The 10,747-nt window shown below is 47.2% G+C and overlaps 1 protein-coding gene across 2 annotated transcripts; it reads right to left on the reverse strand.

Annotated features, from left to right (window-relative positions):
- Positions 1–1,463: 1,463 nt before the first annotated feature.
- Positions 1,464–10,424, reverse strand: mazb (MYC-associated zinc finger protein b (purine-binding transcription factor)). Of its 2 annotated transcripts, none has more exons than XM_030339645.1 (7): positions 9,667–10,424; positions 9,366–9,513; positions 8,647–8,996; positions 7,432–7,673; positions 5,576–5,639; positions 5,228–5,399; positions 1,464–4,836 (listed from the first exon to the last, which is right to left on the reverse strand). In XM_030339645.1, exons 1-7 carry the CDS (start codon positions 9,697–9,699, stop codon positions 4,499–4,501), a joined length of 1,347 nt encoding a protein of 448 aa, XP_030195505.1. In that variant the 5' UTR covers positions 9,700–10,424; the 3' UTR covers positions 1,464–4,498. The 2 variants fall into 2 exon arrangements, with proteins under 2 accessions (XP_030195505.1, XP_030195506.1); XM_030339646.1 differs by having other exon boundaries at positions 8,890–8,996; positions 9,667–10,421.
- Positions 10,425–10,747: the final 323 nt, after the last annotated feature.

A 10,747-nucleotide genomic window follows, 5' to 3' on the forward strand; every position in this document is an offset into this window, starting at 1 on the left:
CTAGGCATGTGCATTTTCTGAAGAAAATGCGTGTTGTTGAATCAGCAAACCCTTCGTATGTGCAGTTTCCGAGAGCAAACCAACAGGTTAATATGAGGATCCCTAATGAGCAAGCACGGTACATTTCAAGTCCTTGGACCGCATTGAAGCGGACTTGTGATTGATTGAAATATGGGGCTGATCGTTTAACTCTGATGGGTTTTATAGCGCCCCCTGTTGTCGAATTGGTACTTTACTTTTTGTTGTTGTTTACCATTGACTATTTATTAAAACATAGCTCGGTGAACACATGCAAATTGGTCATTTCAAATTGACACGGTGACATCATTGTTCAAGCTTTCTAGAATCTACACAAAACTTCCCACATTACCTGACGGGGTAGTCCTTGATGGGCAAACCAATTTTGAGAACTCTTGGTCTTGTGATTGGTTGAATAATGGAGTGATGAAAAACTATTTTGATCCTTTGTGGTATGGTCGTCTCGGGCTAGGTATGACTTGGGAGAGTTGTAAATGCTCAACGTGGTTTATTACAACAGAGACACAAGGTAAACCAGCTTGCGTTCCGGAGGTGGTTCATGAATCATCTCTCGAACACAGGTAAACTGTTTATATTGGGAGTGGGCGGAATGGTAAATAAACCACGCCTACATATTCAATTTACCCAGGTGGACCTTTGGTTTGTCTTGGTTTGGGCCTGGACGTTTGGGTTGACCTTGAGTTATAGTGCCCCCTGTGGTCTAAGCGGTACTAAACTTTTTGGAGACCTTACTTCCGTTTTACATAATGTGTATTTAATTTGAACTCCCACGTTTTCACGTTTGGAATGTTTGTTTTAAGCGTTTTTCCTTAAATCAAAATGTTTGGTCTTTAAAAGGTAGATGCGGCAGTGGTTTGGTGTTGATCCCCCCAAAACTGAAGGAGAAAACCCCAAATTAGGCATATTAACAAAAGAAGAAGACAACAATATCGTGGCATGGGCTGCAACCGCACTAATTATTAAAGGCAGTGAAAGGTGCAATAAACTACAGTCCCATTGGACAGGACTGTTGATTAACTGTTCAGGGCTAAATCCGGAAACTTTCCACTGTGTACATCAGGGGTGGAAAATATAACGCGCAACTGAAAGTAAATGAGACGTACAATTCTGATGTTGAGACTTTAAACCCTTAATCCACTTTGATATTAAGTTCGCTATTATATACAATATATAGGCCTGCATTCCAGGAGGACATCAACTTGAGCACATTTTTCTTATTTAGCTGTATCAAATACACCCTGGTATCAAACTGTAAGGCCCACTTGCACCGGGAGGCATTAATACGACCTTCTAGTCTTCATGTACGATGCAACTGCACTGAAGGGTGTATTTGAGGCCTTCAGGAGATATTGTCGAGCCTAGATCTCCACCCCTCCACGTTCTTATCACCAAACACAAGCAGATCACACACACTCACAAAAGACAACATTTTTAACCGTTTTAATTTTAATTGTCAAAATTACAAAATAATATGTTCCCTACGTCATCTACAAATAACATAACATTTATGAGTGGTAAGCATAAGAACTGTTTATAGACATGCATACTGTTGAGAAATATAAAAATATAAATATAAATACACCCCTTTAATATTCTTAATGAATCCATGACTAAGAATTAAAATATTTGAGAATTAAAGAATTAAAAAGCAGTTGAGTACGATAAGGCATTAAGATGTATCGCTAGCTGTACAAGTTCCTAAAAGGTAGAGGTATTAAATTTTAGTAGTGTCATGTAAAAATCCCCCAAAATGAATGTTAAAATTACTACCGTTTTTTCTCAACAGGAATAACATCTCGAGAAATTAAATAACTACTAAATTTAAGATACCATACAGACGTGAAATGATCAAACTCTTATGAAACACTTTCTAAGCCCTGTCCCAATAACTGGGACACGGCGACCAAACAACCCAACGCACCCCTGGTGATGGTGAGTATCGGGGGGGGGGGGGAGGGAACGGGGCGTCAGGGGGTGAGGTGCGTCTGAAAGGCTGCGCTGTACATACTGATCCATAATGCAGCCCACCCCACTGGAACACACGAGTTAAAAACAACAATGGCAATGGACAGTTACAATCAAATCAATGGCAATGCAATGGTGAAGTTCAATTAAAACAACAAGACTTCTATAAAATAACTGTTAACAGATTAAGTGATGTGACTGTTTTAGCTTAGCATCCCCGCTGTATGCACAATGACTAGGCTGGATTTCATGCAAAAGGTGGATTCTCAGGAGCAAGTAGTGCTGCCAAGTCACAAGTTTTCATACTGAAAATATTTTTCTGATTTTTTTTCCAACATGTTTAGGCCCAAAACTAGGGAGAAATAAAACCTTTAAACCATTTAATTTGAAAAACAATATTCCATTTTCTGACTGACTACCAATTTAAGGTGCCTCACACTCCTAAAGTAGATTGGACTAACCTTGTGAGTACCATCATCAGCAAACATAACATTACATCCCATGGTTTTCCATCTATAAAAACAGACATCTTCAAACTCATCGCTGATTGGCTAAATCCAGAGAAACACCTCCTTGAACGATACTTAAGGTTTCAAACCCCCCTCTGAAAATCTTTCGGACACACAGCGCTCATTAAGCTAACAACTAAGCGGGCCAACACATTTGTAGGCTGATATGCTAGCAGGCTAACATGCTGGATAGGCTGTTAGCCTGCTAGAATATTCCAAGACTGGATCGACCAAGGCCTAAACCAGCTCCTTTGTTTGTTTTCTAGTCTTTTAATGTCCCAACAAATCAGTTAACAGGTTATTTGTGTTTATTTTCCGGTAAGAGACGGTTGAAAGAGAGCAGTGCTTCTCTACCTACGGCCGGGAACCCCAATCTTTTGATCGGAATAAATCTTGCAATGCAGACTTCTTCGATTTATCTGCATCTCCCTCCCAATGCGCCAAGTCAGCACATCGACAGCTGAGCTGCCGGTAATATATTAGTGACTCAGCGGTCGTACACCGAAGACACACAGGAACTAGCTGGGGAGGATCATCTCAGGTTTTCCTAATGGTCTTCATATGCTGCCTCAGCGTTTTTCTTGCGAAAACATTAAAGACGCTTCCCAAAGTACTCCTCGTGAGCATTTTCCAAGTTTCATTTACTAGCTTCCATCTCTCGGAACAAGGTACATTATCACGCAGCAATCCTTTAAGTTAGACCTAATTGTTTCTGTGATTTCGTGGATCAATATTAAAAAAACACAGAAACATTTCTAGAGCCGTTCTCGTCTAGATGCTGGCGTCTATCACAGTTGAAAAGGAAACATTTGGACGGAAAATTGAATAATAAAAAAAGGGAAATCAAACCCTTGATCGACTTTGTTTAGAAAAACAGTGATGTAGTTGGTGACATAGTAATGCAATATGGGTAGATCTTAATCCAATACTGCATTGTAGGATTCAATGTTAATATGGACTCTTATGGCCAACTAAGGGTTTTGAGTGACCAAGTAATAAATACAACTTTCTGGCTTCACCAGCCCAAATCTGATTGTGGCAAATGGGATTGGCTTGTGCCAGGCAAAAGCCTCAGCACGCCTTAATGAAATTAAAAGAGTCTACTATAAGTCAGCAGGCTTTTATTTTATGTGAGACTACCTCAAACAGTGGGGGGGGGGGGCTGGGTTTCCTTTAAGCCAACGATCTCCTGGAGCAAGAAGCAGCATGAAATAATGGCTACAGTCTGAGCAGCGTATCCAGAGACGTTTAGTACTGAGCCTTTCCCGGCTATCATTCATCAGGCAGCCGCTACTTCATCTACTTAGTTTCTTTTTTTTAATGAAATACTTCTCTCTATCATTGATATTCACAATGTCATTATAAATCTCACGTCCCAGAAGGTCTGAGTTGAGCCGAGCGGCAGGCCTGGGGTTCCGGACCCTAGGTTGAGAAACACTGCATGAGAGGAAGAGGAAGAGCTGGTAGGGAATAAGATCTCCCTAGTGTAGCAGGTTCCAGCCATACAGTAGATGCTCGCAGTACAGGTCTATTAAAGTCTATTTAAGGATTGAAAGCATTCAGAAATATTTAGCGGACATTTTCCTGTTTTTTTTTTTTGTGTGAAGGAACCTCCAGTAGGATTCTATCTCCTGACTTCAGAGTCGCACAGTGGAACCCCTGACACACACACACACACACACACACACACACACACCCCCTGAGACGCACACACACTCCGACACTAACACACACACACACACACACCTCTGCAGCAGGGATGGGTTCCTGCCCCAGGACCCCCGGTACACCAACACACCGTCTTACCATCGATAACCCCCAAGGGTCAGCTCAGAGGTCAGGGGTCGTCCACGGCGGGGGGGTCAGGGTTCTCCAGGGTCAGTTTGGGCGGGTTCAGGGGTCGCGGTGCTCCAGTGGTCAGAGGTCCCGGCGCGGGGGGGCGGGGGCCAGGGGGTGGGGGGGGGGTCATTGCCGGAGCTGGGTCGTTAGCTGTGTGCCTGCGGGGCGGCGATGCTGGAGCAGTCCGTGACCAGCAGGTCCGCCCCGCCGCCGCTCACGTACACGGGCGCCGACACCATGTTGCCGAGGGAGACGGAGCCGCTGGCCGCCGTACCGGAGGGGTCCGGGCTGGGGGCCCCCTGCGAGGCGCTGTGGGTGCCCATGTGCCCCTGCAGCTGGGTGGGGGTCTTGCACTGGATGCCGCACAGCTGGCAGACCAGCACGCCGCCGGCGGCCGGGGAGCCCAGCGCCCCCCCGCTCTCCTTCCACTCCTGGCCGTGGTGCTTCTGGGCGTGGACCCGCAGGTAGGTCAGCGTGGTGAAGCCTGGGGGGGGGGGGGGAGAAGGGTGAGGAACACACAGAACCAAGGACCTGCCCCACCCGGGGCCGGCGCCCAGAGACAGGTCAACCTGCCCCTACGCGTGCTCCGCTGCACAAGACGTTTCGTTGTACATTGATCGTTTTTTAATGTACAAATAATGATGTCATCATTTTAGAGGGGGCTGGGTTGATGCTATGATCGGTTTGGACGGAGCACTCTCCATTGATTTTTATGCCAGCGTTTACTTGCTGAATATAAGAGCGTTCAGATGCGAGATGGCTCCGGTGGAGCTGAGCAGTGGAGGTCATATTCTTAATTTAGTTTCCTTGTCAGATAAGATCTGTTATAAATCGATTTAACACGGTTAGTACTCTGTCTGGGCTGCGCTACTTACTGCGGTTGCAAAGGTGGCAGGCGTGGTGCTGTGATTGGTTGTGCACCCTCATGTGATCGGTGATGTAAGCAGCCGACAGCAGCTTGCCGCAGATGTGGCACGGCACCTTCTCCTCATGACGGATCATGTGAGCTCGCAAACGGTCCTTGGTGGCGAAACTCGACTCGCACGTCTGTTAGAGACAAGAGAGAGAGTCGAGACACCTCACAAGTCTGAGGGACCAAGATCTAGACTCGCACATCTGAAGATACAGCCAAGTAGCTTGGGTTAGACTGGGGTTAGACTTGGGTTGGACTTGGGTTAGACTGGGGTTAGACAGCATCATGAGATGGAGAGTGAGGTAGTTACCGTGCATTTGAAGGGCCTTTCAGACGAGTGGACCTGTCTGACGTGGCTGTTCAGATGATCGGGTCTAAAGGTTGAAGGTCAGAGAACACAACAGTCACAAACAGCACAGCGACACAGAGGCCAATCTATTCAGGTCAAATGTGAACCTTTAAACACAGCCGCCTTGATTTCATTGGTCATGCAAGAAGGACTTTTAAACTCTATAGAGTGGCGAAGTGGCCTCTTCCGGTAGAGCTCATGGGACCTATGAGATCGAAAAATATGAATGGGTGTCAATGGAGAGAAAATTATTATTTTCTGGTCCCAGTCTTTATATGCCCTGGATTACACATATGTTGTTTGTGGATTTGAATGATCATTTTTCATGCAAAGAAAACTAAAAATTTTCGTGAAGAAGATTGATAATTTTAGGTTTTATGTGATGCCGCTTTGTGAACTACAGCTCTTCGCTGCTCTCGACACATATCTCCACGCCAGTCGCAGGGAGCGTGACGTCACATACGAGCCGTGTAGTCTTTCTCGTTGTGTTTTCTCTACAGCCTTTATCTGAAAAATTGCACAATAAACGGTTGAACTCTTTGCATGAAAAATTATCATTTAAATCCACAAACAACATATGTGTAATCCAGGGCATATAAAGACCGGGACCAGAAAATAATTATTTTCTCTCCATTGACACCCATTCATATTTTTCGATCTCATAGGTCCCATGAGCTCTACCGGAAGGGGCGTGACTTCGCCACTCTATAGGGCCCCAAGGGCTTCTACAGTCAGGGGACTAGAACCGACGATCGGAAGTGAATCAGTCAACATTGAGATCAGATTTGACTGGCTTCATTCAGCATACCTCCCCACGCTGCACACAGTGAGCCGGTCACAAGAGATCTCCATTCACAAAGTACAGAGCTTCTAATCATCCCCCATCTAACAGCCTTCCATTCTTCTGCAACCATAATATTTATTTTTATATTTGACCTGGTAAACCATTACTCAAAAGACTATATAATGCACTATAAAAGGTTGATTATCATTATATAATACCGTACTTTATTTTTAATTTTTAATGCGACTAAGTGAATTCAGGCAGCAGTCTGGCATCTCTCTCTGCGCTACCTAGAGTGTTGACCTAGGGATTGACCCAGAGTCTTTCGGCTGGGACATAAAATTGCTTCCCACCAGACCTCTGGAGACTATCATGCCCCCAGTACTACACTAATACTAACACAATATACTAATATAATATACTAATACTACCCAAACAGTGTAAAACCCGTCTGCTACCGTCAGTATAAACCTGTATACTACTCTCCTACTACCGAGGCACTTTAAACCTGTTTACAACACTAATACTAAGGCTCATGTACACTAGACTATAGGGCTCTGACTTTTGCCCAAAAATCATATTTGAAGTTTGTTTGTTTATTAATATTATAATATATTTGAATATTTATTAATAATATTTTGCCTATTAATTGCCTTCAGTAAGACCTGGATTGGGCTTTGCGAGGTTTGTTTACCGGCGTTGCTATGGTTACCGGTCTTGCGTGTTCCAACGGTTTATTAGGTTTCTAATAAATCGCTGTCTAATCAATACTTCATTCACTGCCTCTTCCGTGGTCATTACAATATTATGAATAGACTGCGTGGGGTTCTCTGACGTCTCTCCCTCCTGGCCTGCCCATAACAGGTTCCAATATTAAGGGCTGACTAATATTCGTTTGAATTTTGATTGATTTTTGATATTCGAATTATATTCGAATAACGAAGTTCGGAGCCAAAGCCCTACTATACTATCATCCTGCCCTGGTCTGGCACTACTGGGCTTCAGGTATGCGGGAGGCGATGAGGGCTCCTACCGGGAGAAGGCCTTGGCACAGTGGGGGCATATGTAGGGCTTCTCCACGCCCCCCTGGTGGGAACGGACGTGGTGGGACATGCGGTCCTTCCTCTTGAAGCGCTGCTGGCAGATGGGACAGGAGTACGGCTTCTCGTCCGAGTGGGACAGACGGTGGCGGTTCAGGTGGTAGACGTCCCGGAACGCCTTCCCACACGTCTCGCACGCGTGGTTCTTCCTCACCGGGCTGGGGTTGGCGGGACGCTGGTGTGGACGGACAGACGGACAGACGGGGAGGGAGGCGGACGGACAGGCAGAGACCCACAGGGGAAGACATAACAAAATACTTTAACCAGTTAAATCTGTACAATTCATAACGTTATTTCGCAAATAAACATGCAAAACCACACAGGCACCGTTTAGGGTATGAATAGGACTGAACTAAACATGATTAACAATATTCAAAACCAAGATTGAAATCAAACGGATCATTGAAGTTAGTCATTTTGGTGCAGCATGGACTAACAACAGATCTTGTAGGTTATTAGGTTAGAGTCTGTTAATTATAAACAGACCGGTATCGGTTTGTACAGGGAGTCACTGGATCAGGATATTATCATTGGGTTCATGTACATTAAGCCTCCCTGGACCTGGTGCTGGGGGGTCATGCAGGGGTCTCTAGTACACTGTTTCTCAAACGGGCCGGGGGCCAGACACAGGCCGCTGGGGGGCCAGCTGGTTGTCCTCTACTTAGTCACGTCTTTATTCAAATGATTAGCAGTTATTGTGGGCCTTCCTAGCTAGGCTACAGCCCAGCTAGGCTACAACCCAGCTAGGCTAATGCCCAGCTAGGCTAATGCCCAGCTAGGCTGATGCCCCTCTAGGCTTATGCCAAGCTAGGCTTATGCCAAGCTAGGCTAGCCATCAGTTATGTTAGCAACCAGTTATGCTTTTGAATAGAGAGGCTATGACCCAGCTAGGTTCTGGCATAATACAACTAGCATCCAGCTAGGCTATTACTGAGCTAGCTAGCCTAGCACTGAGCTATTTTGTTGTGTGGCTAGCGAACAGCCTGGCAATTGCTGAGCTAGGCTAGTGGTCAGGCTAAGTAGACTATAGAAGTGACCACAGACCGGTTAGTTTAAGAAACAATGTTCTGGGGGGGGGGGGGGGGGGGGGGGGGGAGACGCTCGTGCCGCAACCCTACGCCGGCGCCCTCCACACGGCCCTCACCCACCTGTCCTGTCGCCCCCGTCCCCATGACGACCGCGGCAGCGGCGGGAGCCAGATTGTGGGGGGGGTTAGCGCTAGCCACTACGGCGGTCATGGCCACCCCCCCCTCCCCGTCCAGCCCGGCCAGAGGGGGCTGCTGGGACGCGAGGGGGGGGACCATGGATAGATGGAGGAGGGAGAGCGGGACGGTCTGCCTTTCGGACCTCCCCCCACCCGCGGTCTCCTTGGGCCTGTGGGTCATGCGTACCCCGGTGTGCACCGACTGGTGGCGCCGCAGGTTGTAGTTGTTCTTGAACTGCTTGTTGCAGATGGAGCAGACGTGGGACGCCCGGGCCGGCCGCGGGGCCACCTTCACTGCACGCGCACAGAGGGAGAGAGAGCGGGGAGAGACAAGAGTTACACCGTTAGTCAGAGACACACACCGCCGTAGACATGCACAGCTAGACACGGCTGAGTGTACAGTCTATGGTCGATTCACATGACGGGTTACATGCAAAAAGGTTTTGGGTATCGGGAGTTTTAACCGGGTTGGGTGCGCGTGCGGGTGTTCACACGGAATTTTAGAAATTGGCTATTAACCCTAACCAGGTTATGTTACGTTTATGGTGCCGGTCAACTCTTAGGGGACACAGTCAAGGTTTACTGCTAGATGATTGGCTGCGGAGTTAGCTTATTGGCTATGGAGGGGGTTTCGATCAGTCAGTCTGTAGGTCCAAGTCTCACCTGGCGGGGGGTCTTCGTTGAGCGCAGCGGTGTCCACTGTGGAGGGGGGCTGGGTCATGTGCTCCGGAGGTGGGCTCTGGGAGCTTCCGTGCACCGACATCAGCTCTGATTGGAGGCTGCCCTCCACTTGGTTTTGGGTGGGAGTATTCTGCACAAGGCCGAGAGCAGCGAATGTAAATAAAAGTCCCTACACCTTGAGCTTGGAACAGCTACTAATGTCTAGGTTTACAGTTACGTATACAAGAGACCACACGACAGCGGGAGACGTTAGAGGTCGAGCGTGAATATTATGAAAGCCTACCTGGAAGAGGAAATTGCTCCACGCAGCATCCATTTTGCAGCAGAGCGATGCAGATGAAGAGTCAGCAAACGTTAAACGGTCCCGTTCGAGATGTGAGAACAGACCGTTCGCATTCTCCGATCGAAACACCGACGGTAGCGGGGCAAAGAGCCGCCTTCAGAGTCGCAGACACGACAGTCTTCTCCAAAGCGTCTCAGAGGGACAGAAAAACCCGGGTTGTCGCCGAGGGCCAGGCCCAGGAAAGCAACCAGCTCTAATAACGGCCTATCTCCTTCTCAGTCCGCTTTCTTACTAGAAGCGGTCAAAGCATAATAATCAAAACGAGGCGTTTGACACTAAAGAGAACGTAAAAAAATAAACAAACCAGAAAATTCTGTGTGATTACATATATTTTTAACGATATACTACATATACATCCAATATAAATAAATGATGCATTCACGCAATCTTAATAGTATAATTGGAGTGTTAACAAACGCATTTGATACAATAGCAGTTCATGCTTTTTAATATATGAATCTATTTTCGCGATTTCCCCAATAGGCCGACCGGGTGTCTATCGAAGCCTCGGTGTCTGGTTCAAGCCCTGACCCCGGCGGAGAGCGTCTGCGCCGGGCCGCAGCCTACCGCTCCACCTCGGCGCTTCAATGGCGAGGATGTCATCTTTCTTTTTTTATCGCTCGCTCTCTCCCTCCTCCCTCCCTGTCTCTTTCTTCCTTTTCTTTTTTAATTCCTCTTCTTTCTTCTCCCCCTCCTCTCCTTTTCTCGCACCGCCGTGTCCCACTCGCTCTTAAAGGGATGGGCTTTCTCTCGTTGGACGGCCCCCTCGTTTCCTCTCCCTGTTTGGCCGACAGAAAACACATTGCCGTGTACTATATTCGACGCTGTGGCGGGATGTTGTACCAGGCTCCACCGCCACAGCCCCGCGTCGCTAAAGAACCGACGGAATGACATTGCCGTTAACGGTGAATACACTGAGCGCCTCTTAAAGGGAAGTGCACCGGCTCAGATTCACAGGAGCTCCTATAACGATGATGTCAGAGTCGGATATAGAGATGAAAACAAACGCAGTCGCACGCAC

This window comes from Gadus morhua, chromosome 18 (genome assembly GCF_902167405.1).
Source record: "Gadus morhua chromosome 18, gadMor3.0, whole genome shotgun sequence".
Taxonomy (NCBI): Eukaryota; Metazoa; Chordata; class Actinopteri; order Gadiformes; family Gadidae; genus Gadus; species Gadus morhua.